At 44.7% G+C, this 27,037-nt stretch overlaps 1 protein-coding gene across 1 annotated transcript in view; it reads right to left on the minus strand.

Moving 5' to 3' along the window:
• Nucleotides 1-2,155: 2,155 nt before the first annotated feature.
• The window catches only part of kansl1l (KAT8 regulatory NSL complex subunit 1-like), a 52,435-nt gene continuing 27,553 nt past the window's right edge, over nucleotides 2,156-27,037 (minus strand). Inside the window, exons 7-15 of the mRNA XM_056289746.1 lie at nucleotides 22,064-22,241; nucleotides 20,943-21,080; nucleotides 19,306-19,415; nucleotides 19,045-19,166; nucleotides 14,909-14,966; nucleotides 14,688-14,800; nucleotides 11,094-11,232; nucleotides 4,303-4,579; nucleotides 2,156-2,450 (exon numbers count right to left, since the gene is read on the minus strand). Of these exons, the coding sequence (XP_056145721.1) occupies nucleotides 4,331-4,579; nucleotides 11,094-11,232; nucleotides 14,688-14,800; nucleotides 14,909-14,966; nucleotides 19,045-19,166; nucleotides 19,306-19,415; nucleotides 20,943-21,080; nucleotides 22,064-22,241 (1,107 nt within the window). The 3' untranslated portion in view covers nucleotides 2,156-2,450; nucleotides 4,303-4,330. The remainder of the gene's footprint in view (nucleotides 2,451-4,302; nucleotides 4,580-11,093; nucleotides 11,233-14,687; nucleotides 14,801-14,908; nucleotides 14,967-19,044; nucleotides 19,167-19,305; nucleotides 19,416-20,942; nucleotides 21,081-22,063; nucleotides 22,242-27,037) is intronic.

Consider the following 27,037-nt stretch of genomic DNA (forward strand, 5'->3'; position numbering starts at 1 on the left):
TTCCAAGAAGAAAAGGTTTGCTATGGGACCGTTTTGGTCTGACCATAACCCTGTCTTTATTTTCATGACAGGATAACGATTTGGTAAAACTTTATCAGTAGTAATAGTAGATAAAGTTTTTGGAAACTGTTTATGCTCGCACATGCACGACTCACATCTACGGTTGACTCAGATCAGGCAGCATTAAGAATATACAGCACTTCCTGTTTTGGCTGCAACCAAGAGGAAGTCGCTCCTTTATAACTTTAGCATTTTTTTAGATGATCAAAATTCTTTTGATAACTTTTGATCATGTCACTGCCTGACCTGAGTCAACCGTAGCTGTGAGTCGAGAACAAATGTTTTTCGAAGGGTTTTTTTTTAATTTAAGTTTTTATTGAGTTTCTTTAAGGAACATTAATACAAATGAAAAAGTACAAAAAGACCCCAAAAAACAAAAAAAAACAAAAACAAAACACAAACAGGAACTAAAACAGTAATGACTTACCAGAAGCTCAGCATCACCTCTGCAGCATTGGTGACATTACTGATTCAAAAGACCGTCAGCACATCATCAGTCCTTGAAAGAGTGACCAAGTGACCCATTCTACATTTCAAACCTGGAAACTGAAGAAGAGTCCCTGCGGCACAACCAGAAGAGTCCCTGTGGCACAACCAGAAGAGTCCCTGTGGCACAATCAGATGAGTCCCTGTGGCACAACCAGAAGAGTCCCTGTGGCACAATCAGAAGAGTCCCTGTGACACAACCAGAAGAGTCCCTGTGGCACAATCAGAAGAGTCCCTGTGGCACAATCAGAAGAGTCCCTGTGGCACAACCAGAAGAGTCCCTGTGGCACAACCAGAAGAGTCCCTGTGACACAACCAGAAGAGTCCCTGTGGCACAACCAGAAGAGTCCCTGTGGCACAATCAGAAGAGTCCCTGTGGCACAATCAGAAGAGTCCCTGTGGCACAATCAGAAGAGTCCCTGTGGCACAATCAGAAGAGTCCCTGTGGCACAACCAGAGCAGGAACAAGAGCTAGGTTGAAGCTGGAGCAAATGCTCATGTGGATATCTTGGGTAAACACGACCTACCAAAGATGCTTTCTTTTTTTTCTCCCCTCAACTGTATAGCCAGCATACCTAAATGAATACTCTGGTACAAACAGCTAAACGCCCACAATGACTTCCATATTTTGAGGATTTGCTTCGGGGCAACAATGCATCCATGCAGAATCCACGACATGTTTTTCGAAGGCTTGCATCACCACAACCACGAGAGGTTCTGCATCATTCACTCATAACGACGCACAAAAAAATCCAAGGCCGATAGGCCCAGTGGTTTGCCAGATTAGCTGTGGACACACACACAAGCTCGTCCATATGCCTGACAGATGAACAAGTTAAGAAGCCAAATGAAGTCTGTTACAGGTCTGTTACAGGTCCTTTTCCTTCTGTTTTCAACACCGACAACACGGGGAAAGAGACGAGGCCTTCATGTGATTTTACTGCAAAGGGCTGACAGCCCAAACAGGCAGGAGCCTCTCTTAGTTCGTAGACTAAAAATAACCAAACGAGGCGTCCGGGTAGCGTGGCGGTCTATTCCGTTACCTATTGACATGGGGATCGCCGGTTCGAATCCCCGTGTTACCTCCGGCTTGGTTGGGCATCCCTACAGATACAACTGGCCGTGTCTGCGGGTGGGAAGTCGGATGTGGGTATGTGTCCTGGTCGCTGCACTAGCGCCTCCTCTGGTCGGTTGGGGCGCCTGCTCGGGGGGGAGGAGGAACTGGGGGAAATAGCGTGATCCTCCTACGCGCTACGTCCCCCCTGGTGAAACTCCTCACTGTCAGGTGACAAGAAGCGGCTGGTGACTCCACATGTATTGGAGGAGGTATGTGGTAGTCTGCAGCCCTCCCCGGATCGGCTGAGGGGGTGGAGCAGCGACCGGGACGGCTCGGAAGAGTGGGGTAATTGGCCAAGTACAATTAGGGAGAAAAAGGGGAGAAACCCCACCCCAACAAATAACCATTACAACATCAACAAATGAGATGAAGTCATTAACATATGAGCATGTAAATCAAGTTTAATTCAGATAAACATTGCCCAGTGAAACACAGTGCTTCTATATAAAGACTTTTATATAATTATAACATAGAATCATGTATTATAATTGCATATTTTATCTATAAAAAAGACTTGTGGTACATCTGAAGAGGAATAAATAGTGGTGTCGTCTACATAGAGTGTGTAAACCTGAGACACTGCTGGGCGGTGCTGGCACTGTTTTCTTTACATTCAAAACACACATTAACAAGAACGGGATTAGTTGGGGGTACTTATTTAAAACCACTGTCACACATTTCACAACACCTGGAAGATAAAAGATAAAATCCTTCCCTCCACGTATAATGGATATCGGCAAGGAATGTTTAAGAGTCTCATAAAAGGGTCCAAGAAAGCTGAAGGGCTCTGCAAGGGAAAGTAAAGGAAGTACATTAGTCACTGAAACACAACTCTTGCTCATAGCTATCAGAGAAGCACTCGTTCTTTGTGCATGTGTTTTTGACTTGTGATTTCTAGGGGTGCAAGAAAATATTGATACACTTGAGTATCGCGATATTACCTTTTGTGATACTGTATTGATTCTCAAGACCATTATGTCGATTTTTAACTGTTTACGTGTAAAGGTTCGTGACAAACATTTTGTGTTGTGTGTAACCCTACGACCGCTAGGTGGCAGTGTTGTAATTTATCGTCAGCCATTTGACTGTTCTGCTTCAATGGAACCACGTAACCTGAGACAGGAAGCAGTGTAATCACAAAGAACACAGGCCTGTGAAATCCCAATATATCACCTTTGTTAGTGTCGCGATATATCGCGGTATATTGACCCGTGACCCCTGTATCGTGATGCGTATCGTATCGCCAGGTTCCTTGCCGACACACAGCCCTAGTGACTTCATCAAGGACTTGGGGCTGCACGATATAGGGGGAAACATGCGATATGCGATAACGTTGAATATTGCGATGGCGACATGACTCGCGATAAATAAACATTGAAGCATCCAGTTTTCACGTCTTTCTGTTTTAGGTTTGCTGCTAACACAGACCCCCAGACAATGAACAGCCTGTGCAAAGCCGAATAAACACACGAAATGCATTATTTCCATCCCTGCAACATGGTCTTATTGAACAAAAAGCACCTGGCTACAGCCGCTATACTGCCAAAGAACAAATACCACCAACTTGGTTGCATGGCAACACAGTTTCTTCATCACTTTAACACAACATCTGGGCCTATTTAAATACAGCAGCTACTAGGCGTTTAAATTATAAATGATGACGTAACAGTCTCCATTTAACGCTGGTGGCTTACCACCAGTTTTGCAGAGCGATATACTGTGCAGCCCTAGTATAAATGCATTAACGAGTGGGGAGATAAAGAAGAAAATTGTAACATTGTAACAAAATGAGTTAACATTTAGAAAAAGGAAAAGCATGTGACTGACATCAGAACGATGTAAGAACATAACCGGACCGTCACTGTAGGTTTTTAACCTCTTGGTGCTACTCCAGTTGGTTTACTACATCTGATGTTATTTTCATTCCATGGCCCTTCCTTCGCCGGATGACTCCCCTTTGGTGCCGTTTGAGTATATCATCTGTCCCCATGGTAATGCCCCTCCTCTAGCTTAATGTGTTGGCTGGAAAAGCTTTCAGATCTACACACACAGATCCCTAGTCCACACGCCACAGGGGCCTGGGAACGCCTCGGACCCCCACATTCCACCACCCACTCATCCACCCCCCCCACCACACACACACACACACACACACACACCAGAGCCATACACTGAGTAAGAGCAGTGTGTACACCAGCCAGCTGCACAGGTCTGTGTTTATTAATATAACACCAAACACACTGTCTTGACCTTCGTTAATAGGAACGGCGGCTGACTGGAAAGTACATCGTCTAGAAATGTACTAAACACCAATAATTTGCGACGGGGATGCGATGGGGAGACTTTGCCTGCTAAAATTTGCCTCTGTCGAGGAAATATTTTTGGCTTTTAGCTGCAGGCCTCAGAGTCTGGCTTGGTAGCAGTTGGACCAATTTCCTTAAGGTCCCCCCCAGACTACTGGACCCTCAGGCCTAGGCATGACAGGCCTGTCTGGGGATCCATCTCTGATTCAGTGTATGGCCTTACTGTCTCGTGACATCATACTTTCCAGGATGACTGATATGAATCTACACAGAAGCGTGTTTATGGATGGAGAAACTGAACAACGCTGCCACAGCAGGTTCTGAAGTATTTCCTACCTTGGTTTCCAGTAAGGCACTGGTCACCTCATCTGCAGCTGGCAGCGTCGTCCCTGCTCTGTCCAGCAGAGGGGGGTGATGTGCTGCAGGAGGACACAGTGTAGGAGAAGGAATTGCTGTTGGGGTTTATTGCTCTGGTGGTATCGGTGCCGATCTCTGTGGTGGTCTCCCCCTCCGGCCATCGGAGTAAAGCTCGTGAGTGGAGGTCGTCAGCGTGGAGGGCTTCCTCCTCTTCACCGCCCAGTGGGAACACACGCTTTCCCCATGGAGCCCGACACTGCAGGAGAATGAGACACAGCAGAACACCACTGACCGGAATTGTGATTTATCACACACACACACCCACAGACCAATAGTAATGACTTATCAGGTGTGACTGACGGATGTGGATGTGAGTATTTCGTGAACACAACACTCTCGAGGTTAAGCACTAATAGAGAAATGTGTTTTGTCAGTCTTTTTATGATCCACACTGTGGGCATTCTAAGATTAGTAACAGAACAAAGTGGCTTTGGGTTTAATCAATATAAACAAACTCAAATAAAAACATATTAAAAAAAAACAACTACAAAAAGTGCGAACGTACACGAGAAATAAAACTATTACAAAATATATAATGAATTATCTAAACAACGTGTCAGCTGCTAAACATGTAAACCAGTACCAGTTAGCAGTGTGGCGTGTTATATAATGATGCATTTTTACAACATTAAAATAATCAACAACAATTTTGTTAGCTTTCATCTAACACGCGTTGGTTGTATCTATTTTGAGCAGGGACGGCCTGGTAGGGCACCAACCGTTACACCATTACACCATCTCACCATTCCAACAGGCAGTGATGGCACCTATTAAAGAGTAAGTAAGCATTAAGTAAGGACATGTATAAAGGGGTGTAGATGTAGAGGACAGTGATGTGGTGTCCATGTATAAAGGATATAACAGGGTGTAGATGTAGAGGACAGTGATGGGGGTGTCCATGTATAAAGGATATAAAGGGGTGTAGATGTAGAGGACAGTGATGTGGTGTCCATGTATAAAGGATATAAAGGGGTGCAGATGTAGAGGACAGTGATGGAGGTGTCAATGTATAAAGGATATAAAGGGGTGCAGATGTAGAGGACAGTGATGGAGGTCTCCATGTATAAAGGATATAAAGGGGTGCAGATGTAGAGGACAGTGATGGAGGTGTCCATGTATAAAGGATATAAAGGGGTGTAGATGTAGAGGACAGTGATGGAGGTGTCCATGTATAAAGGATATAAAGGGGTGCAGATGTAGAGGACAGAGATGGAGGTGTCCATGTATAAAGGATATAAAGGGGTGTAGATGTAGAGGACAGTGATGGAGGTGTCCATGTATAAAGGATATAAAGGGGTGTAGATGTAGGGGACAGTGATGGAGGTGTCCATGTATAAGGATATAAAGGGGTGCAGATGTAGAGGACAGTGATGGAGGTGTCCATGTATAAAGGATATAAAGGGGTGCAGATGTAGAGGACAGTGATGGAGGTGTCCATGTATAAGGATATAAAGGGGTGCAGATGTAGAGGACAGTGATGGAGGTGTCCATGTATAAGGATATAAAGGGGTGCAGATGTAGAGGACAGTGATGGAGGTGTCCATGTATAAGGATATAAAGGGGTGCAGATGTAGAGGACAGTGATGGAGGTGTCCATGTATAAAGAATATAAAGGGGTTTAGATGTAGAGGACAGTGATGGAGGTGTCCATGTATAAATGATATAAAGGGGTGTAGATGTAGAGGACAGTGATGGAGGTGTCCATGTATAAAGGATATAAAGGGGTGTAGATGTAGAGGACAGTGATGGAGGTGTCCATGTATAAAGGATATAAAGGGGTGTAGATGTAGAGGACAGTGATGGAGGTGTCCATGTATAAAGGATATAAAGGGGTGCAGATGTAGAGGACAGTGATAGAGGTGTCCATGTATAAAGGATATAAAGGGGTGCAGATGTAGAGGACAGTGATGGAGGTGTCCATGTATAAAGGATATAACAGGGTGTAGATGTAGAGGACAGTGATAGAGGTGTCCATGTATAAAGGATATAACAGGGTGTAGATGTAGAGGACAGTGATGGAGGTGTCCATGTATAAAGGATATAAAGGGGTGCAGATGTAGAGGACAGTGATGGAGGTGTCCATGTATAAAGGATATAAAGGGGTGCAGATGTAGAGGACAGTGATGGAGGTGTCCATGTACAAAGGATATAACAGGGTGTAGATGTAGAGGACAGTTATGGAGGTACGAGTTAGACCGAATGTAGCAGTGTTGTAGTAGTAGAACATCTCATCCCAGCTTCTTACAAGTCTACCCAGAGAGTTTAGTTGGCTAATGCCGGAGTGTCGTCTCCCTACTTGTCTCATATTTTACTGGTCTAACACGCTGGACGCCATGTGCGTCACCTACGTCACATGTGCCTCAGTGTATTTGATGCCTCCACATGAGGCAGGAAAACTAGAAAGGGTTAATGGTTCTGTGTGTTTTCCCTGAGATGGAAGAAACAGCATTAATTTTCTCCCTCAACGTGGCCATGTGATGCATCGTTTTTGTTGAATTCATCGTGAGGACAAGCAGTTCTACCATCCCAGACCAATACCAACATCACTGAAGGTCTAAAAAAGCAAAAGATGAAATAAAATCCAGATGTTTCTCAGACACCCTGTGTGTTAATATTATGAGCTTCCAGAATTTCAACACTTCCATTTTAAATAATCCACTTTAGATCTTCTACGTAAATCTTAAATTCAGACTGCACTATTAACAGGTTGTATAACTCCTCTGCTCGATGCCTAGAAACAAAGTCGGGCACTGCTCTTGTGTAAGACTGCTGTGGTAGCCTAAGTATGGCATGGCTCAGGAAGTAGAGTGGGTCATCTAGTAATCAGAAAGTCACCGGTTTGATCACCGGCTCCTGCGGAGAGCGTGTCCAAGTGTCCTTGAGCAAGTCACTGAACCCTTAACTGTTCCTGATGAGCAGGTTGGCACCATGCATGGCAGCCTCCACCATCTATGGGTGAATGTGAGGCGTACACTGTAAAGCGCTCTGATTGGTCGGTAGACTAGAAAAGCGCCGTACAAAATGCAGTCCATTTACCATTTACAGTGTCCACATTATACAGTACATAAGAGTAGCATGGAAATAGGTTGATTAGCAGACTGTGGGTAAAGAGCTGGAGGATGGATGAGTCACTCCCTCTCCAATCAGAGACAAGTGGATCAGACCATCAAAATCACACCATCACTGACGGGAGCATCTGTGTAGGCTTCAAGGACCCAGGTAAGCTTTTTCTGAACCGAGAAACACTTAGAAACATTCTCACTGGCCGAGTATTCTCACAGACTACAAGAGGGATCACTTTTTATTTTCCTTTAACTTAAGACAGTGACTCATGGGATCATGCCTGTTATCAAATCTGAAATGCAACTTTACACTTACACGTTTCAGTAAACATAACCAAAGAAAAGCGTATTGACCCTGCATGTAGAGAAGGTCAGCTAGTGCAATGGGAATAAGTAGTGCAATGGGATGAGAAACAACCAACACTGTTGTTTCTCATCCTATTGCTCTATTTTTCCCGTCTTAATCTCTACTGTGGGCAGAAACATCTTTTCCAACTTCCTCCCCAGCTCTTATCTATTGTCTAGGTATTCTGACTCTGAGCCTTGCACTTGAATTGTTTAGTGCTTTTGTCGTTTTCAATGTTGGTGATCTAGAAATTAAGTTATTTTATAGAGTAACTTAGCCCTAGACCATTTTAGTGAGGATGCTGACATCGTCATCATCAGGTCGAATATCCTCAGATGGCTCTGACCCTCTCACACCACCTGTCTCTATCCTGCATAGCAGCTGGAAGATCCTCAGTTGAACATCCTGTGTTGTCGACAAGTTGATTGATGTAATTTCTTGCAGGCCTTCCCACACATGTCTTTCCACGTTTGGGTGACCAAAGCAGAGTGTCGCTTGCAAGTTCTTCCTTGCTCCTCCAGCAATGACCAGCAAATTGAACCCTTCGTTCTCGGATAGCGTTTGAGATGGCGGGTATATTGCCATCGAGACACTTCTTTGTAGGCTGCTTCTTCCAGGATACATTTGGTGCAGCACGCAGCATTCTGGTGAAAGCTCCATCACATTTGGATTCAAGCCGTTTAGTGAGGGTCCAAGAAGATGATCCATAAGTGAGAACGGACTCAACTGTTAACGTGGTAACTGGTAACGTGGACTTCCAGATGACATTAAGGCCCAATTTATACTCCAAATGTCGGCTAGCAGACAGATGTCTCTCGACAATTTTGACGTCATGAGAGACACTTTTTGTGTCTCCCAGGGCTTGTCGTGTACACGACACATTTTCTTATGTCGCAGACTCGCACACATTATGTCGCTTAGCTGTGATTGGATAGTTGGATTGAAGAGACAAGGTGTTCGAGCGTTGCCATGGTTTTGCTTGAGAGCGTTGTTTACATTACGCGCGCTCAAAGAACACTCGCTACGGTTTACAACACAGTGCGTGACGCGAAACGTTTCCATAGATACCAGGAGACAGTCAGCGACATTGCGACAAGCATAAATGCAACAACTCAAGAGACACTTTTTTGTCTACCGGGAGACATTTGTCTGCTAGTCGACATTTGGAGCATAAATTGGGCTTAAGTCCCTCACTGGCACCCCAAGCCTTTCCAATTCAAAGCTGCACATCTCTTTCGGTGGATTCGATGTTGCTTCCCAAGTAATGCCTTCTTGGTTGTAGCTGATGAATTCAGTTTTCCTAGCGCTGATGTGGAGACCTACTTGTTTCGCTGCATTTTCAAGACTGTGCAACAGTGAGGTAGCATACTCAATGATGTCAGTGAGAAGGGCAAGATCATCTGCATAGTCCACATCAGTTAAGGTTTGAGCAGGGTGTCAACTGCTTCTCCTGGGTTTCAGTGTAAGGCCAAGCTCCTTGATTGTGTCGATGGAGGTTCTTAGTACATAATCGAGACATAGAATAGAAAGAAATTGTGCTAGAGTGTCACCTTGTAACACGCCAGCAGCAATATCAAAAAACTCTGTCTCCATCTGGAGAGCGAACTTTTGAGCGTGTGTCTTTGTATAACATCACGATGGCTGCGACAATTTCTTGTGGAAGGCCGTAAGCCAGCAGGATTTTCTCCATTCTATCACGGTCGAATCAAAGGCCTTTGAAAAATCGACAAACAAAATTACAGCTGGTAGACTGTTTGCCTTTACACCCTCGATGATTCGCCTCACTATCAGTATTTGACCAACTGTTGATCTGTTCTTGCAAAATCCATTTGGATTTTTACAAAGAATGTTGTTAATAGATGGCTGTACTCGGTTTAGCAGCAACTTGTTGTATATGTTTGCTGCTATTGCTGTAAGTGTGTAGATAGGCCGAGGTCGCCTTTCTTTGGAAAAGGAAGAATGCATCCTTCTTTCCATCAGTTGATTGTTTGCTGATTATAAACTGCATTACAGAGACTCAGGAGTATATCATTAAAATTGCCTGTTTTCCATACTGGTGGGATGTTGTCAAGGTCGGCAGCTTTTCTGTTTGGTCATTTCTTGGTGATCTTTTCTAGTTCATCCATTGTAAAATCACCTTTCTTGATATCAAGTTCATAATTTATGATTTTTTGGTATAGGTGTGTCTGAGGTGTTGGGTAATTTACCAAGTAGATCTTGAAAGTGTTTTCTCCACTTGTCAAGGCGATCTTGCTGACTTTTTGCTTTCAGCTTGGCCTTGTTAGTGGACTTTCTGCCACTAATTTCATTTGGTGTTGGCCATGCAACGGACGATTGTTTGTTAGCTGCAGTCTGTGCTATTTCGTTGACTTTCTCTTGGATGTACCTTTCTTGCTCTTGCTCGGATGTTTTGACGAGGTCTTCTTGTGCTTTCTTAAATCTGTTGATGTTCGATTTTATCGGTTGTGCATTCATTTGATTGACTGCTTTTGATAGATTTTCGTGTTTCATGTAGATTGATTCTGTCTCCCATGGAACTCACCCTATCACCCTGGATTTTAGTGGTAGACATTCAGATGCAGCTACTTCCTTTGCAGAAACAAAGATGTTGTATGGGATGTTAGGTGTGATAGTCGTTTCTGATTGTAAGGCATTGACTTTATTTCTGAGCGTGATGTTGAAGTTATGCTGGCATTAATAGGTTAAAAAACATTTAAAGGTTAAAAACATGGCAGGCTGGTCTTGGTGCTCTGTGATGTTAGCATAGCAGGATAAACACAGCTGGAGACAATAACACACCTATCAGCGCTGAAAGACAGACAGAGAAAGACAGACAGAGACAGCACTAACAATTGCCAATAGTACCGTCAATGCCGGTTCTTTAACTCGCCCACATCCAACAGATGCATTATTAATGTTATTATCTGCAGCTGTGTTTATCCTGCTATGCTAACATCACAGAGTACCAAGACCAGCCTGTCATGTTTTTAATCTTTACATGGTTTTTTAACCTGTACATGTTAGCAAACTCACTAAAATGGTCCAGGGTTTAATTACTCTTTCATGTACCATTAGACATCTAAAACATGAATCCTGCACTACAGTAAAGCAGAAAATGTCAAAATATTTAATTCTGTAAATGTGGGGAGTACCTCATATATCCTACTTTTCTCATCGTGAAAGTGGTGGAGTCCTCTGAAATTTCAATTTCCCATTCAGTCTGATTTGCTAACCAAAACAGATAGATTAAAGACTGATTAGGTTCTTCACTCCAGTGGTGGATGTGTTGTTTCTGGCCTTACCGGCAGCCATACGTCAGAGCCGGGCTTCTCTAGGGAGTCCAGCTGAGAGCAGCTCCACTCCAGAGCGACACAAACTCTCCTCAAACCACCAGACCACCTGCTGCCAGACCACCTGCTGCCAGACCACCTGCTGCCAGACCTGGAGAGAGCACCGAGCAAACCCAACAGCTCTTAATATCCCACTTTCACATTGATAAAGCCATTTCAACTGTGCTGAATTGTACTCGAATTACAAGGTCATCCAAGCAAAAGGTTAGGACAGATGTATCTACAATAAACAATATAATATAAATTATAATATAAATATAATCATTAATAAAATATAATTATAATATAAATATATAAATATGTATAAACAAGTATCTCTGCAGTGCCGGACCAATATGAATGAATGAATGAATGAATGAATGAATGAATGAAAGCTACTTTATTTTGTCATTGTAGATTACAATGAAATTTGTTCTCTGCATTTAACCCATCCTATTAGATAGGAGCAGTGGGCAGCTGTAGTGCCCGGGGACCAACTCCAGCTCTTTCCATTGCCTTGGTCAGGGGCACAGACAGGAGTATTAACCCTAACATGCATGTCTTTTTGATGGTAAGAGGAAACCGGAGCATCCTCCCATACAGACACAGGGAGAACATGCAAAGCAAACTCCACACAGAAAGGACCTGGGATGGCCTGGGGATCGAACCCAGCAAACGTCTTGCTGTGAGGTAACAATGCTAACCACTAGGCTACTGTTCCACCCAATATATGAACAGTTTCAATATTTCTGTTTTAAGGGATTCTATTAATTAGAAATTTAGTAAATTTAAAAAAAGTGCTCTGCTAGAGGTATTAGGAGAGATGGGTAGTATTTCAATTAAATGTATTTAAAATACGTATTTAATTACGTTTGAGTATTTCATAATTTAAAAAATATATACACTACCGTTCAAAAGTTTGGGATCACCCAAACAATTTCGTGTTTTCCATGAAAAGTCACACTTATTCACCACCATATGTTGTGAAATGAATAGAAAATAGAGTCAAGACATTGACAAGGTTAGAAATAATGATTTGTATTTGAAATAAGATTTTTTTTACATCAAACTTTGCTTTCGTCAAAGAATCCTCCATTTGCAGCAATTACAGCATTGCAGACCTTTGGCATTCTAGCTGTTAATTTGTTGAGGTAATCTGGAGAAATTGCACCCCACGCTTCCAGAAGCAGCTCCCACAAGTTGGATTGGTTGGATGGGCACTTCTTTGAGCAGATTGAGTTTCTGGAGCATCACATTTGTGGGGTCAATTAAACGCTCAAAATGGCCAGAAAAAGAGAACTTTCATCTGAAACTCGACAGTCTATTCTTGTTCTTAGAAATGAAGGCTATTCCATGCGAGAAATTGCTAAGAAATTGAAGATTTCCTACACCGGTGTGTACTACTCCCTTCAGAGGACAGCACAAACAGGCTCTAACAGGTACTATTTAATGAAGATGCCAGTTGGGGACCTGTGAGGCGTCTGTTTCTCAAACTAGAGACTCTAATGCTCTTATCTTCTTGCTCAGTTGTGCAACGCGGCCTCCCACTTCTTTTTCTACTCTGGTTAGAGCCTGTTTGTGCTGTCCTCTGAAGGGAGTAGTACACACCGGTGTAGGAAATCTTCAATTTCTTAGCAATTTCTCGCATGGAATAGCCTTCATTTCTAAGAACAAGAATAGACTGTCGAGTTTCAGATGAAAGTTCTCTTTTTCTGGCCATTTTGAGCGTTTAATTGACCCCACAAATGTGATGCTCCAGAAACTCAATCTGCTCAAAGAAGTGCCCATCCAACCAATCCAACTTGTGGGAGCTGCTTCTGGAAGCGTGGGGTGCAATTTCTCCAGATTACCTCAACAAATTAACAGCTAGAATGCCAAAGGTCTGCAATGCTGTAATTGCTGCAAATGGAGGATTCTTTGACGAAAGCAAAGTTTGATGTAAAAAAAATCTTATTTCAAATACAAATCATTATTTCTAACCTTGTCAATGTCTTGACTCTATTTTTTATTCATTTCACAACATATGGTGGTGAATAAGTGTGACTTTTCATGGAAAACACAAAATTTTTTGGGTGATCCCAAACTTTTGAACGGTAGTGTATATAATTACATATATATGTAATTTGTAACAAAATACTTTAACAGTTTGTATTTGTGTATTTGAAATACTTAAAATACATTATGTCCTTTTATTCTCAAATGAAACACATTTTTATCCCGAGGTTTAAACTGTAGGGGGGAAAAAACGGTACAACAATTAGCCTAATCACAGTCTTTGACTAAATTCAAGGGAATCACACGATCCTGTCAGATCCACATGCAAGGGTCCTGTTTGTGGACTTCAGCTCAGCGTTCAACACCATCATCTCATATATTCTCCACTCTAAACTCACCTGGCTCGCTGTACCAGCCCCTATCTGCCAGTGGATTAAAAATTTACTGACAGAAAGGAGGCAGCTGGTGAGGTTGGGAAAAATCACATCCAGCACCCAGACAATCAGCACTGGTGTCCCCCAGGGATGTGTGCTGTCCCCTCTACTCTTCTCCCTCTACACAAATGACTGTTAAACTCCTAAAATTTGTAGATGACACAACCATCCTTGGCCTTATCCGGGATGACAAGTCTGCTTAGAGACGGGAGGTTGAACGGCTGGCCCTCTGGTGCTACCATAGCAACCTGGAGCTGAACATGCTCAAAACTGTGGCGATGACAGTGGACTTCAGGAGCAGCCCCCCAACACTGCCCCCCCACCATACTCAACAGCACGGTGTCTGCGGTGAAAACCTACTGATTTTGGGTTCCACAATCTCCCAGGAACTAAGCTGGGCATCCAACATAGACACAATCATCAAAAAGGCCCCACAGAGGATGCACTTTTTCCACCAGCTCAGGAAGTTCAACCTGCCTAAGGAACTGCTGATTCAGTCCTACAGTACAATAATCCAGTCTGTCCTCTGCACATCCATCACTGTCTGGTTTGGATCGGCCATCAAACAGGACAGGGACAGACTACAACAGTCTGCAGAGAAAATCATTGGTGCCAACCTGCCCTCCATTCAGGACTTACAAACCTCCAGAGTCAGGAAACGGGCAGGCAACATCACTGCAGATCCATCCCACCCTGGTCACAACCTGTTTCAACTCCTCCCCTTTGGTAGGCGAGCACTTTCTACAGAGCTCTTTCTTTCCGCGGGCTGTCATTCAAATGAATGCTTAACACTGTCAATAAATCCAACCATTTCATATATACTGTAGTGTACATTGTGTGTATACTGGTACACTCTGTCATGTCCATCTACCTCAGGCATGTATGTAAGTAACCTAACATTTATTTCAGCATCTCTGATATATTCTCTGCACCATTGCACTTTATTGCCTCTTATTTTACCTGTATAAGTCAATCCTTGTGTATATACGTATCTGAAGATTGTTGTGTTGTAGTGTTGTTATCCTAAGTACAATGAGAGAGCCATGAAACCGGAGTCAAATTCCATGTAGTGTAAACCTACATGGCCAATAAACATGATTCTGATTCTGATATTTGTCTGTGTATGTGTGTGGTTCACCTGGTGGACCGTCGGTATCGGTGGCTGCCGCCCCAGGGGGTCCAGCGCAGCTTTTCTCTCTGCTCATATGCCAAGTGTCTCTGTTTAAATGCCTCATCAGTCAGAACCTCCAGCTAAGAAACACACACACACACACACACACACACACATTCTATTATCACGCCCCATGTTAGATAACATCCAAATGGCTCTGATTTTGTCTAAATGGGATGCGAATGTACCTCCTTTTCCTCCACCACCTCCCCGTCCTTCAGTGATTGGATGTTTATCACCCTCCACCTGCGGAAAAAGAGAGGCTTTATGAGGCGAATGACAAACATCATGTGGATTACAACTCTGACTTTGATTAGCTGAATTACAGCCAAATAACTATGTTATTATAACAGGAAATTCAAACAGTTTCAGAGATGTCAAATTCTTGACAGAAGCCATGGTTCCATCATAGCATTTTTATGTGTATTATGAAGTATCGTATTAGGAAAGCTGAATAACCCAGCCACTGAAGATGCACAAGCCAGTGCATTCTTAGTGCCGGTTCCAAGCCCGGATAAATGGGGGGGGGTGGGCTGCATCAGGGAGGGCATCCGGCGTAAAACCTTTGCCAAATCAAATATGTGGATCAAAAATCAGATTTCCATACCGGATCGGTCAAGGCCCACGTTACCAACGACCGCCACTAGTACTGTTGACCAGCAGGGTGCCAGAGGAAATGAGGCTACTGTGGGATGAAGGAGAAGAAGAGGGGGGAGGCGTGTCCAGAGGCAGAGGGAGAGAAGGAAGGGTTGGAGTGTGGAGGTGCTTGCTTCTCCACCCGCCCTGCCGATCCGGGGAGGGCTGCAGACTACCACATGATTCCTCCAATAGATGTGGAGTCGCCAGCTGCTTCTTTTCACCTGACAGTGAGGAGCTTTGCAGTTCCCCCTCACCCCTGAACAGGTGCCCCGGCAGACTAGAGGAGGTGCTAGTGCAAGCGACCAGGACACATACCCACATCCGGCTTCCCATCCGCAGACATGGTCAATTGTGTCTGTAGGGACGCCCAACCAAGCCGGAGGTAACACGGGGATTCGAACCGGTGATCCCCATGTTGGTAGGCAACGGAATAGACCGTTATGCTACCCAGACGCTGGGTTCAAACTCTTCTACCATGGTGCAGATAGGGGGAGAAATGGGGTAGGAGTAATTCTGAAGGAAGAGTATGTCAAGAGTGTGCTTGAGGTGAAGAGAGTGCTGCACAGAGTGATGAGTATGACGCTGGAAATCGAAGGTGTGGTGAGGAATGATATCAGCACATACGCCCCACTAGTTGGGTATGAGATGGAAGAAAAATAATTTTGGAGTGAGTTGGATGAAGTGGTGGAGAGTGTACCCAAGGAGGAGAGAGTGGTGATTGGAGTGGACTTCAATGGGCATGTTGGTGAAGGGAACAGAGCTAATGGGTAGGTGATGGTGTCAAGGAGAGAAATGTGGAAGGACAGACTGTGGTGGATTTTGTGAAAATGATGGAAATGGCTGTGTGAATACATATTTCAAGAAGAGGGAGGGACACAGGGTGACGTACAAGAGTGGAGGAAAGTGCACACAGGTGGACTATATCTTATGTAGGAGGTGTGATCTGAAAGGGATTGGAGACTGCAAGGTCGTGACAGGGGAGAAGAGAATGTAGCTAGGCAGCAATGGATGGTGGTCTGTAGGATGACTTTGGAGACCAAGCAGAGGAAGATAGTGAAGGTAGAGCCAATGATCAAATGGTGAAAGTTGAAGAAGGAAGACTGTTGTGTGGAGTTCAGGGAGGAGTTAAGACAGGCACTGGGTGGTAGTGAAGAGTTGTCGTATGGCTGGACAACTACTGCAGAAATAGTGAGGGAGACAGCTAGGAAGGTACTCGGTGTGTCAACTGGACAGAGGAAGGAAGACAAGGAGACTTGGTGGTGGAATGAGGATGTACAGAAAATTATACAGAGGAAGAGGTTGGCAAAGAAGTGGGATGTCAGTGAGATGAAGAATGTAGACAGGAGTACAAGGAGATGCAGCGTAAAGCAAAGAGAGAGGTGGTGAAGGAAAAGGTGTATGGTGAGTTGTATGAGAGGTTAGACACTAAGGAAGGAGAAAAGGACTTGTACCGATTGGCTAGACAGAGGGAGCGAGCTGGGAAGGATGTGTAGCAGGTAAGGGCGATCAAGGATAGAGATGGAAATGTGCTGACAAGCGAGGTGAGTATGTTGAGAAGGTGGAAGGAGTACTTTGAGTGGCTGATGAATGAAGAAATTGAGAGCGAGAGAAGGTTGGATGATGTAGGGATAGTGAATCAGGAAGTGCGGTGAATTAGCAAGGAGGAAGTAAGGGCAGCTAAGAAGAGAATGAAGAGTGGAAAGGCGGCTGGTCCAGATGACATACCTGTGGAGGCATGGAGATGTTCAGGAGAGATGGCAGTGGAGTTTTTAACTGGATTGTTTAACACAATCTTGGAAAGTGAGAGGATGTCTGAGGAGTGGATGAAAAGCATACTGGTACCAATTTTCAACAATAAGGGTGATGTGCAGAACTGTAGCAACTACAGAGGTATAAAGTTGATCAGCCACAGCATGAAGATATGGGAAAGAGTAATAGAAGCTAGGTTAAGAGGAGAGGTGATGATCAGCGAGCAGCAGTATGGTTTCATGCCACGAAAGAGCACCACAGAGGTGATGTTTGCTTTGAGAATGTTGATGGAGAAGTATAGAGAAGGCCAGGAGGAGGTACATTGTGTCTTTGTGGATTTAGAGAAAGCATATGACAGGTTGCTGAGAGAGGAGGTGTGGTATTGTATGAGGAAGTCGGGAGTGGCAGAGAAGTATGTAAGAGTGGGGCATCCGGGGGGCATGGTGGTCTATTCCGTTGCCTACCAACACGGGGATCGCTGGTTCGTAGAAGTTCAAATACTTGGGGTAAACTGTCCAAAGTAACGGGGAGTGCAGGAGAGAGGTGAAGGAGAGAGTGCAGGCAGGGTGGAGTGGGTGGAGAAGAGTGTCAGGAGTGATTTGTGACAGAAGGGCACCAGCAAGCGTGAAAGGGAAGGTTTACAAGGTGGTTGTGAGACCAGCTATGTTATATGGTTTGGAGACGGTGGCACTGATGAAAAGACAGGAGGTGGAGCTGGAGGTGGCAGAGTTGAAGATGCTAAGATTTTCACTGGGAGTGAAGAAGAAGGACAGGATTAGGAACGAGTATATTAGAGGGACAGCTCAGGTTGGACGGTTTGGAGACAAAGCATGAGAGGCAAGACTGAGATGGCTTGGACATGTGTGGGTAGAAGGATGCTGAATATGGAGCTGCCTGGGAAGAGGAGAAGAGGAAGCCCAAAGAGGAGGTTTATGGATGTGGTGAGGGAAGACATGCAGGTGGCTGGTGTGACAGAGGAAGATGCAGAGGACAGGAAGAGATGGAAACAGATGATCTGCTGTGGTGACCCCTAACGAGATCAGTCAAAAGTGGTGGTAGTAGTAGTAGTAGTAGTAGTAGTAGTAGTAGTAGTAGTAGTAGAAGTAGTCGGAAAGCTGGATGGAAATGGCAAAATTTGATCAGTGTTATTCAGCATCACAAAAACGTTTTCATGCTTGCTTAAGGTGATTTTTGCTTTTGACGATATAGACTTTATGAGCTTAAAGGGTGATGGAAACAATTTGTTGAATAAAAAATGAAATGTGGGGGCGCCCAGGTAGTGCAGCGCTCTATTCTGTTGCCTACCAACACGGGGATCGCCGGATCGAACCCCCGTGTTACCTCCGGCTTGGTCGGGTGTCCCTACAGACACAACTGGCTGTGTCTGCGGGTGGGAAGCCGGATGCAGGTATATGTCCTAGTCGCTGCACTAGCGCCTCTTCCGGTCGGTCGGGTTGCCTGTTCGGGGGGGAGGGGAAACTGGGGGGAATAGCGTGATCCTCCCATGCACTACGTCCCCCTGGTGAAACTCCTCACTGTCAGGTGAAAAGAAGCGGCTGGTAACTCCACATGTACCGGAGGAGACGCGTGGTGGTCTGCAGCCCTCCCCGGATCGGCAGAAATTAAGCAGACCTTGTTTGGTTCAAGCATTTAAAAGATAACCATGTCACGCTTGACAGGGCACAGTAAGCCGGAACAGATCTGCAATATCCAAATATGTGAAGAAAAAAAAATATTATAGTAAACTTAACTGATTCCTTTAGAAAAAAAATAGTGTTTTTTTTGCTAACCCCCCCTAACCCGAGGAGGATTAAGATTTGAAAAATGCTACTTCTGCAACTGTCAACCTTGCCACGTGTAAGGCAAACATGGCAGCCACTCCACCAGACTCACCCCACGCAATACAGGTCTAAGTTCTGCATGTTCTGGTCCTTACCTGGGTGTGAGGATGTCTTTGCAGGGCTGCTTCTCCACTTCGACAGCAGCGGCCGGAGAAACTGGGACGACAACATCATTAATGCGGTGCACACTCTCTCCCTGGCGGTGACGGACACAGCCCTGCACATGACGATGCCACATAGGACGGATCGAAGATGCGATGACATCACACGTATCAAATGTGACCTTGTGTAATCGCTTCTGAAATAAGATGTATCTGTTTCTGAGCAAATGAATCATTTTTAGAGGTGTGTGTTACCTCTGAGGCCTGCTTGCACATGCATGAGGCCGTGGGCGTATAGGCCCGATCCTGCAGGTCCTCTGAGCTTTCCCCGAGCTCAGAGAGCTGACGCCTGAAATCCTCCTCATCTGCACGCACACACACACACACACACATTTTGTTCTCCCCCTTTTTCTCCCTAATTGGACTCGGCCAATTACCCTATTTTCCGAGCTGTCCCGGTCTCTGCTCCACCCCTTCTGCCAATCCGGGGAGGACTGCAGACAACCACATGCCTCCTCCGATACTGTCATGAGACAGTGAAGTCACATGACACTACTGTAGAGACCTTTTTGCTTTTTTTTTATTTTTTAGCTTATTTGTTAATCATTGGCTATAGTATGCTGAGGTGATTCAGTCTGACAGGAAATCAACAGAGCAGTGGGGGGTGGGGGGGGGATCATGTCTCAATAAGGTGTAAGCTGCTCTGCTTGAAACCCAATGCCCTCTTTTTCTTCTCCTTCCTCCTCCTCTCCTCCTTTGTCCTGCACCCGCTTCTAGTGCACCACAGTCCCCCACCCCCTTTCCTCTCTAACCCCTCTCTCATCGATTTCCCGTTACTACCGTCACACCTCCTTCATCTTCCTTTCTTCTCCTCTAATGAAGATCAACCAAGCTCAGTGGCTCTGGATCATTAACCAGCCCTGAACTAATGATCTTTTGGTGGCAGACAGCGTAAGAGCTGGCCAAAGCGTCAAACTCTGAGTTCAGAGGGGCAAGAAATGGCAGGGGTGATTAATGTTTATCTGCCTACAGACACAGGTAAACACATGCAGACATGCGTACAAACTATCACATGCTAGAGAATGTTGCCCATCTGACAGTTATTATGTATCAGCAGCTTCTTTTTTCCTTTTTCTCCCCAATTGTACCCGGCCAATTACTCCACTCTTCCAAGCTGGCTGCTCCACCCCCTCTGCCGATCCGGGGAGGGCTGCAGACTACCACATGCCTCCTCCGATGCATGTGGAGTCGCCAGCCGCTTCTTTTCACCTGAGGAGTGAGGAGTTTCAGGGGGAAGTAGTGCGTGGGAGGATTACGCTATTCCCCCAGTCCCCCCCCCCCACAAACAGGCACCCCAGCTGACCAGAGGAGGCGCTACTGCAGTGACCAGGACACATACCCACATCCAGCTTCCCACCGGCAGACACGGCCAATTGTGTCTGTAGGGACGCCCGACCAAGCCAGAGGTAACACTGGGATTCAAACCGCCGATCCCCATGTTGGTAGGCAACGGAATAGACCGCTACACCACCCGGATGCCCCTAACAAGGGAGCTTAATGCAACCCAGCAGGATGCCTGATGTACCACAACACACTTATACAGTTGCCTTTGAAGCAGTTCTTAAAAATTTCAATACTGATACAATCCTCTTGCCTCACGGGATTTGATTGTTGAATTGAGTCTAGTCTCAGAGAAAGAGATGACGTAAAGGAGGTAGAAAAGAGGCAAATAACATTTGCAATCTTTAACATTTGGATATACAGAGCAGAGAAGAAAGGGGTAAAGCAGGAAGAAGAAGAAACGGGAGAACAGAGAAGAGACAAGATGAAAGGAAATGAGAACAGAAGAGAAGAGAGCATGTAACAGAGGCTCATGTGCAGCAATATCTTACTGTTGGGTTGTGGTACAGTCCTACGGTACAATCTGTTGTAGTGTCCTGGGTTGAACACATTGGCACTGCCCAGTAAAGGTCTTAGTGACCACTCCTCTCTGCCCAGCGCCTTCTGCAGGTGGTGGGACAGAGGAGTGTCTGGAAGGAGAGAAGAGTAACGTAGAGGAGAGGATAGAGTTAAAGAAGGCATATCATGAAAGACAAGAACTTTATCCTTTCATGCATCATAGGAACATCAATATTTGCCAAACTACGCCAAGGTTCAATTTATGTATGTGAAACTAGGCCTGCAAGATTTAGACCACAACTGTGAAGCCCATTTTTAGCAAACCTGAAAAAAGTTGCAAAAACATCCAATAATCAAAATAAAATGTAAATTGGGTGCTTTTCAATCTATCAGTGTAAAGCAAATAAATACACATGGATAATCGCAATATCAAAGAACATCTTCTCAATATAGTATCACAAGATCTGGTAAGTATTGGGCAAGCTGCCATTTTTGAATCAATATGAGCACATTTTGGCCAAGCATCGCGTTGCTTCGATATAAAACAAGGAAATGAATGATAATATTCTCATGTATAAACTAATAACCATGAAATCAGGATTGAAAACTTAATCAACAGTGCATACGAGACTATAAATCTGGAGCCGTCGGCTGGGAAACAAGGGCCCTATGCCCAGGGTTTGTCACGAGGCCAACTTTGACATTACTGACATTCTGAAACAGTGATGAGGGCCACTGAGTGGCCGTAGCTGAGAAAGCATACTGACTGAGAAACAATGTTGCTTTATATGCTAACATACTTACCGAGAAAAAATGTTGCTAACATATTTGCTTTAAATACCCTCATGTTACAGGGTGCTGGCTCAATCAATTGCGGCACGTTTTCTGCAATGGGGCATCTTCTGATCACCTTTACGTTCAAACTTGAATATTTTTATTCTATATCAATTCATTACAAAGAGGTGAAACTGTCCCCATTAATACAGAGAATTAGAAGGTAAGCCTGTATAGCAAATGGCTTGCTCAAAAAGAGACCTAAATATATATCTGAGACAGAGAAGTTTCTCCTCAATGAGTCAAGTGGTTGCAGTATAGACACCGGCACTTCTCCCACCAGAAGAGACAGAGAGCACAGGATGGAGCCTGGAGTGGAGCTTCCGGGAGGTCAGGGGACTGCTGGAGGTGCAGGTGGGGTCAGAGCACAGGGCAGAGGGGTCACAGGGAGAGCAAGTGGGGCAGGTGGAGGACAAAGTGGAGGAGGGGTGCGGTGGGGCGATGTTGCTGTCCAAGTCCTGAAGAATAGAAAGACAGAGGGAGGCAGAAACAGGTAGACAGACAGAGAGATTATACACCTTACGGGCCACTTAAACATGGAGGTAGCACTTATAGATAAAGGGAGTGCAGTTAGAGAGTTTATAGCAGAGGTCAAAGAAAGTTGAATCAGTTCATCTGGATACCTTTATTGACAGATATGTATCATCACTCATCTAAGGGCCCAGACACACCAAACTGACGAGCTGCGACGAAGGCCGACTGTTGCGTCGCCTCATGTCCCCTGCTGTCTGGGCCAAAAAGCAGCACTTGAACACACCGCAAAGACCACAGCCCACGGCCAACTGGCATGTACGTTCTGCACTGATTTGCTAAGCTGAACAGCCAATCAGAGTGAGCTCTCTCACCAACGGCCTCCGCCGATTCAACATGCTCAAGGCTCGGCGGCGTTTTTTGGTTTTTATTTTTCAAAGCCATCCAGCATGCCGAATTTCGCCACAAGAGGGCACTGTTACATAACCTCACACGAACAGGGAGAACTGTTGGAACCGTGGAAACATAAAATCCAGGTGAAAATCGGTTTCTTTTAAAAAAAAAATCTGGGTATCTTTGGGTGAAAAATTGCTAAAATCCAAAAACGCTGAGCCTTGAACATGCTGAATCAGTGGAAAACATGCCGACAGGGGTCCGACTAGTGCCCACAGTACGGGACACACCACAAAAACTAGGGTCACAGACGCTCACCGATGGCCCGACATTGGCCGACAGTTGTGTGTAAGGGCCCTAAGTGACTGACCTCTTCAGTCTCAACTGACTGCAGGTGTCCCCACCCTTATAAACAATACAGTGGCATAACGACCAAAATCAATGACCAGTTTCATATGCAAAATATGGGTGTGACCATTAACTGGAGTTACCATGGCCATGTGTACTATTCACAGAGGATTGGCGAATAGTTGCAATCACAGCGTTGTACTCTTAGCCCCCACCCTTGGTTCAGGGATTGTTGTTCCCTCTTAACCTCTTTGACTCCCCGTTCAAACCAGCGCTCCTCCCTTTGAAGGATGTGCACATCCTCATCCTTGAACATCTGTCGCCATCTTACAAAGCTGTGATCGCAAACATTCCCAAATCCTCTGTGAATAGTACACATGGCCACTGAAACTCTAGTTGATGGTCATGCCTATTTGCATATGCGGCTGATCGCTGTTTTCGGTCGTTATGCCACTGTATTGTTTATAAGGGTGAGGATACCTGCAGTCAGTTGAGACTGGAAAAAGGTCACTTAGATGAGTGATGAAACGTTTCTGTCAATAAAGGTTGTGTCCAGATGAACTGACTCAACTTTCTTTGACTTTCTTACCTGCATTATTGAACATGTATTTATAGCACTTTATAGCAGAGGGCTGCCACCTACTTCAGCACAGGTATTCTAAGTGGTGAATGAGAGTACGAGTCACAACTCCGAAGCCAGCAGGTGGTGCTCTCGGTCTAATCAAACTAATGAGAGTCATTAAGTTCCTGAGAGCTTTCTTTGTCTTTTTATGGTAATATCACAAAGCAGGTGAAACACTGCTTCCGCTTATCATGGCAACTACAACTGCCCTGGGCTTTAGAGTTTCTGGAGAAGCAGCACTACGCTAGACAGAAATATACTCACGATGGTGCTGATGTCAGGGCATTAACAGGTGTCCAAAATACTAAACTGTCCCAATAAGAGCTCATTTTGCCTCTCAGTTATCGATATCATGACCGAGGTGATTGATTGCGTGTTCTATTGCAAGAGGACACTGCTCATAGAGATGTTAACAAATAATAATTGACACCGTCACATAGCCACAGAAAGGCATCGTACTTTTAAATCTGCAAGTGTATTAACCAGTAATGCTACGGAAAATGCTTTAACCAGTAGTGAACCCTGGGGTCTGGCAGTGGGCCTTCAACGGCACATTGATATTCTATCAGCCAAATTTTTGGGGTATTTTTTAATATGTGAACAGCTCTAACACGCACACACACACACACACACACACACACACACATACACCCTGCCAGTAACTCAGTGCCTCAAGAGCCACCAGAATCAAATCCATTGGATATCAAATAGCTTCTGTCTCTCTCCATACTTGGAAAACAATGAAACCTCGCATGATATGGCCTCCGCTTCTGGCCTACAACACCACCGTGGACAGTGCTAGCATGCAGCATCATTACGACAAAATCAATCATCACATGCAGAATATGCCATGAGCAAAGTCGCAATACATCATATGCAAAATATGCCAAACCTTACGCCATAATACTGAGTACAGTAGTCCTAACGTTACGTGGGTAAAGTGTGGTATTAACCAGCTATGAAGTGCCATCACAATATGGAAAATGAATATGCCAGCTTTGATTTGGAGTAAAATAAAATTTGGCGAGAAGACTGGCTATGTTCTGACTGCTGTGAGAATAACATGACTGGAGAAGAATAGCTGTCGAGTACATCGTTGCCTCAACCGGATGGACATATTCAAAACAAGCAGGGGCGGGGGGTGCTATGGAGCAAGCTATGGAGTAAGATGTGTATTGTTTAGTTCTGCAGAACAAACAATCTAATAACTAATTCAAAGGCACTTTATTCTAAGTTTACCCGGTGACACAGCATTATCAAGGTATTAGATTAACATCCACGCTGTAGTATGGCGCACAGGATCGCTAAAGGACGTCAGGCCGCCCGTCTACACCAAGGTCTATTTCACCCGCAGCATCTTTGACCTCAAATGAGCAAGGAGACCACGATGCTGAAGCCCCCGCCGGTGCTCACATGGAAGACTTTAAATGTGACTTTCCTCCTTGCATGCGGACTTTGTGTCATGATGAAAACAGAAGTTGGAGCGATCTTAGAGAGTGAAATGGCAATAATTAAACCAGATGTTCATGCAGTTAGAATGGGGTTCGAGGACTTTAAAACAGCCATGAACATGGAATTAACCACACTGCGCAACACCATGGGAGATGCATAATGGAGCCTGACTGCCAGCTCTGACGACACTGAGATTCTGAAACGAGAGGTAAAGCGGCTGGGAATCCTGACTGATTCACTATAAAATAAATGTTGACGACCTAGAGTCTAGATCCAGGAGGAACAATATAAGGATCGTGGGGGTACCAGAGGACCCTAATAGTTGCTCCACAACTTCGGTTGCAGACCTGCTGCAGGAAGCATTCAACTGACGTGACGCTCCATTGATAGACAGGTCTCACAAATCACGACAGCCGGTGCCAAAGCCAGGACAGCGACCCAGGACCATTGTAGCATGCCTGCATTACTATAATGACTGTGCCCATATACTGCATCTTGCAAGGGAGAAGAAGAGGATTAAGGTGAAGGACATGACCATATCAGTCTATCCTGATGACACCGCACAGCCCGCGCAGCCCTCAATGGCATCAAGCAGCAGCTCAGAGGACTAGAGGGAGTCCGGTTTGGTATCTCACACCACCTATAACGGCATGGAGAAGATCTTCCTGGACCCAGAAGAGGCCCAATATTATGTCACGCAGGCCATCATTCCTCATGCTGCTTGAGCGGACAGAGACACCATCCTAGTAACCTGATGAGGTCCACACCAAAATGGAGCATAAACTGATAATGACATCTTGAGTCCACACTTTTTGACACTTGAAAATATAACTGCTCTCAAGTTGCTATAAAAAATGCAACTTGATTGATTGATTGAAAACAACTTTCAGAACTGTCTGCTCAGATAACAGATATAGACAAGAGATTTTCTACTGAACCCAAACCTGAATTATATAAGGAAAGGCTACTGCTAAAGGCTGAATTTGACAACTTGTCAATCAGACATACTGAACAGCTTTTATTTAAATCAAGCCAAACATTTGATGAACATGGCGACAAAATAGGTAGACTGCTATCCCATCCACTTAAACAAGCGGTGGCTAGCAGAGCTATTCCAGAGATACATGTGGCACCTGGCGTGACTTCCATACATCCCAAAACTATTAATGATAGTTTCAAAGAATTTTATAGTAATCTCTATACAACAGAGGCCAATGTAGATACTTCTAAGGTTAATGCTTTCCTTGACAAAATAAACATTCCAATGATTAACCCAGAAGCCCAAAGCAGCCTTGAAGCTACTATAACATGTCAAGAAATTATTCAAGCTATTAACTCAATGCGAAGCGGCAAAGCAGCAGGGTCAGATGGGTTTCCCATACAATTTTATAAATCTTTTTCTTCAAAATTATCTCCCATCTTATGCTCTGTATACCAAGAAAGTACTGGAAGAAAAACGACCTGAAACGATGACACGGGCAACCATTTCAGTTCTATCTAAAAATGCAGAGATCCATTAGACTGTGGTGCCTATCGGCCTAGAAGCATTCTGTGTTCCGATTGTAAAATTCTCACCCAGATCCTCTCCCAATGCATTGAAACAGTGATCTCTAGCATCACTGCATCTGACCAAACAGGTTTTATACTAGGTAGGCAATGCCTCTACAACATGCGTAGACTATTTAATGTGCTCTATTCTTAGTCTACCCAGCAAGCAGAAGTTGTACTTTCCCTCGATGCCGAGAAAGCTTTCGCTTGGATCAAATGGAAGTACCTTCTGGCTGTTCTAGAAAGATTTGGATTCGGCCCAGTATTCATTGCATGGATCAGGCTACTTTATGCAACCCAAAAGGCGTCAGTGCGGACCAATTCCATATGTTCAGACTATTTTCTCCTCCATCGCAGTGTTAAACAAGGCTGCGGCCTATCTCCATATTTATTTAATATTGCCATTGAGCCCATGGCTGT

The sequence above is a fragment of the Lampris incognitus genome, chromosome 11 (assembly GCF_029633865.1).
Source record: "Lampris incognitus isolate fLamInc1 chromosome 11, fLamInc1.hap2, whole genome shotgun sequence".
Classification (NCBI taxonomy): domain Eukaryota; kingdom Metazoa; phylum Chordata; class Actinopteri; order Lampriformes; family Lampridae; genus Lampris; species Lampris incognitus.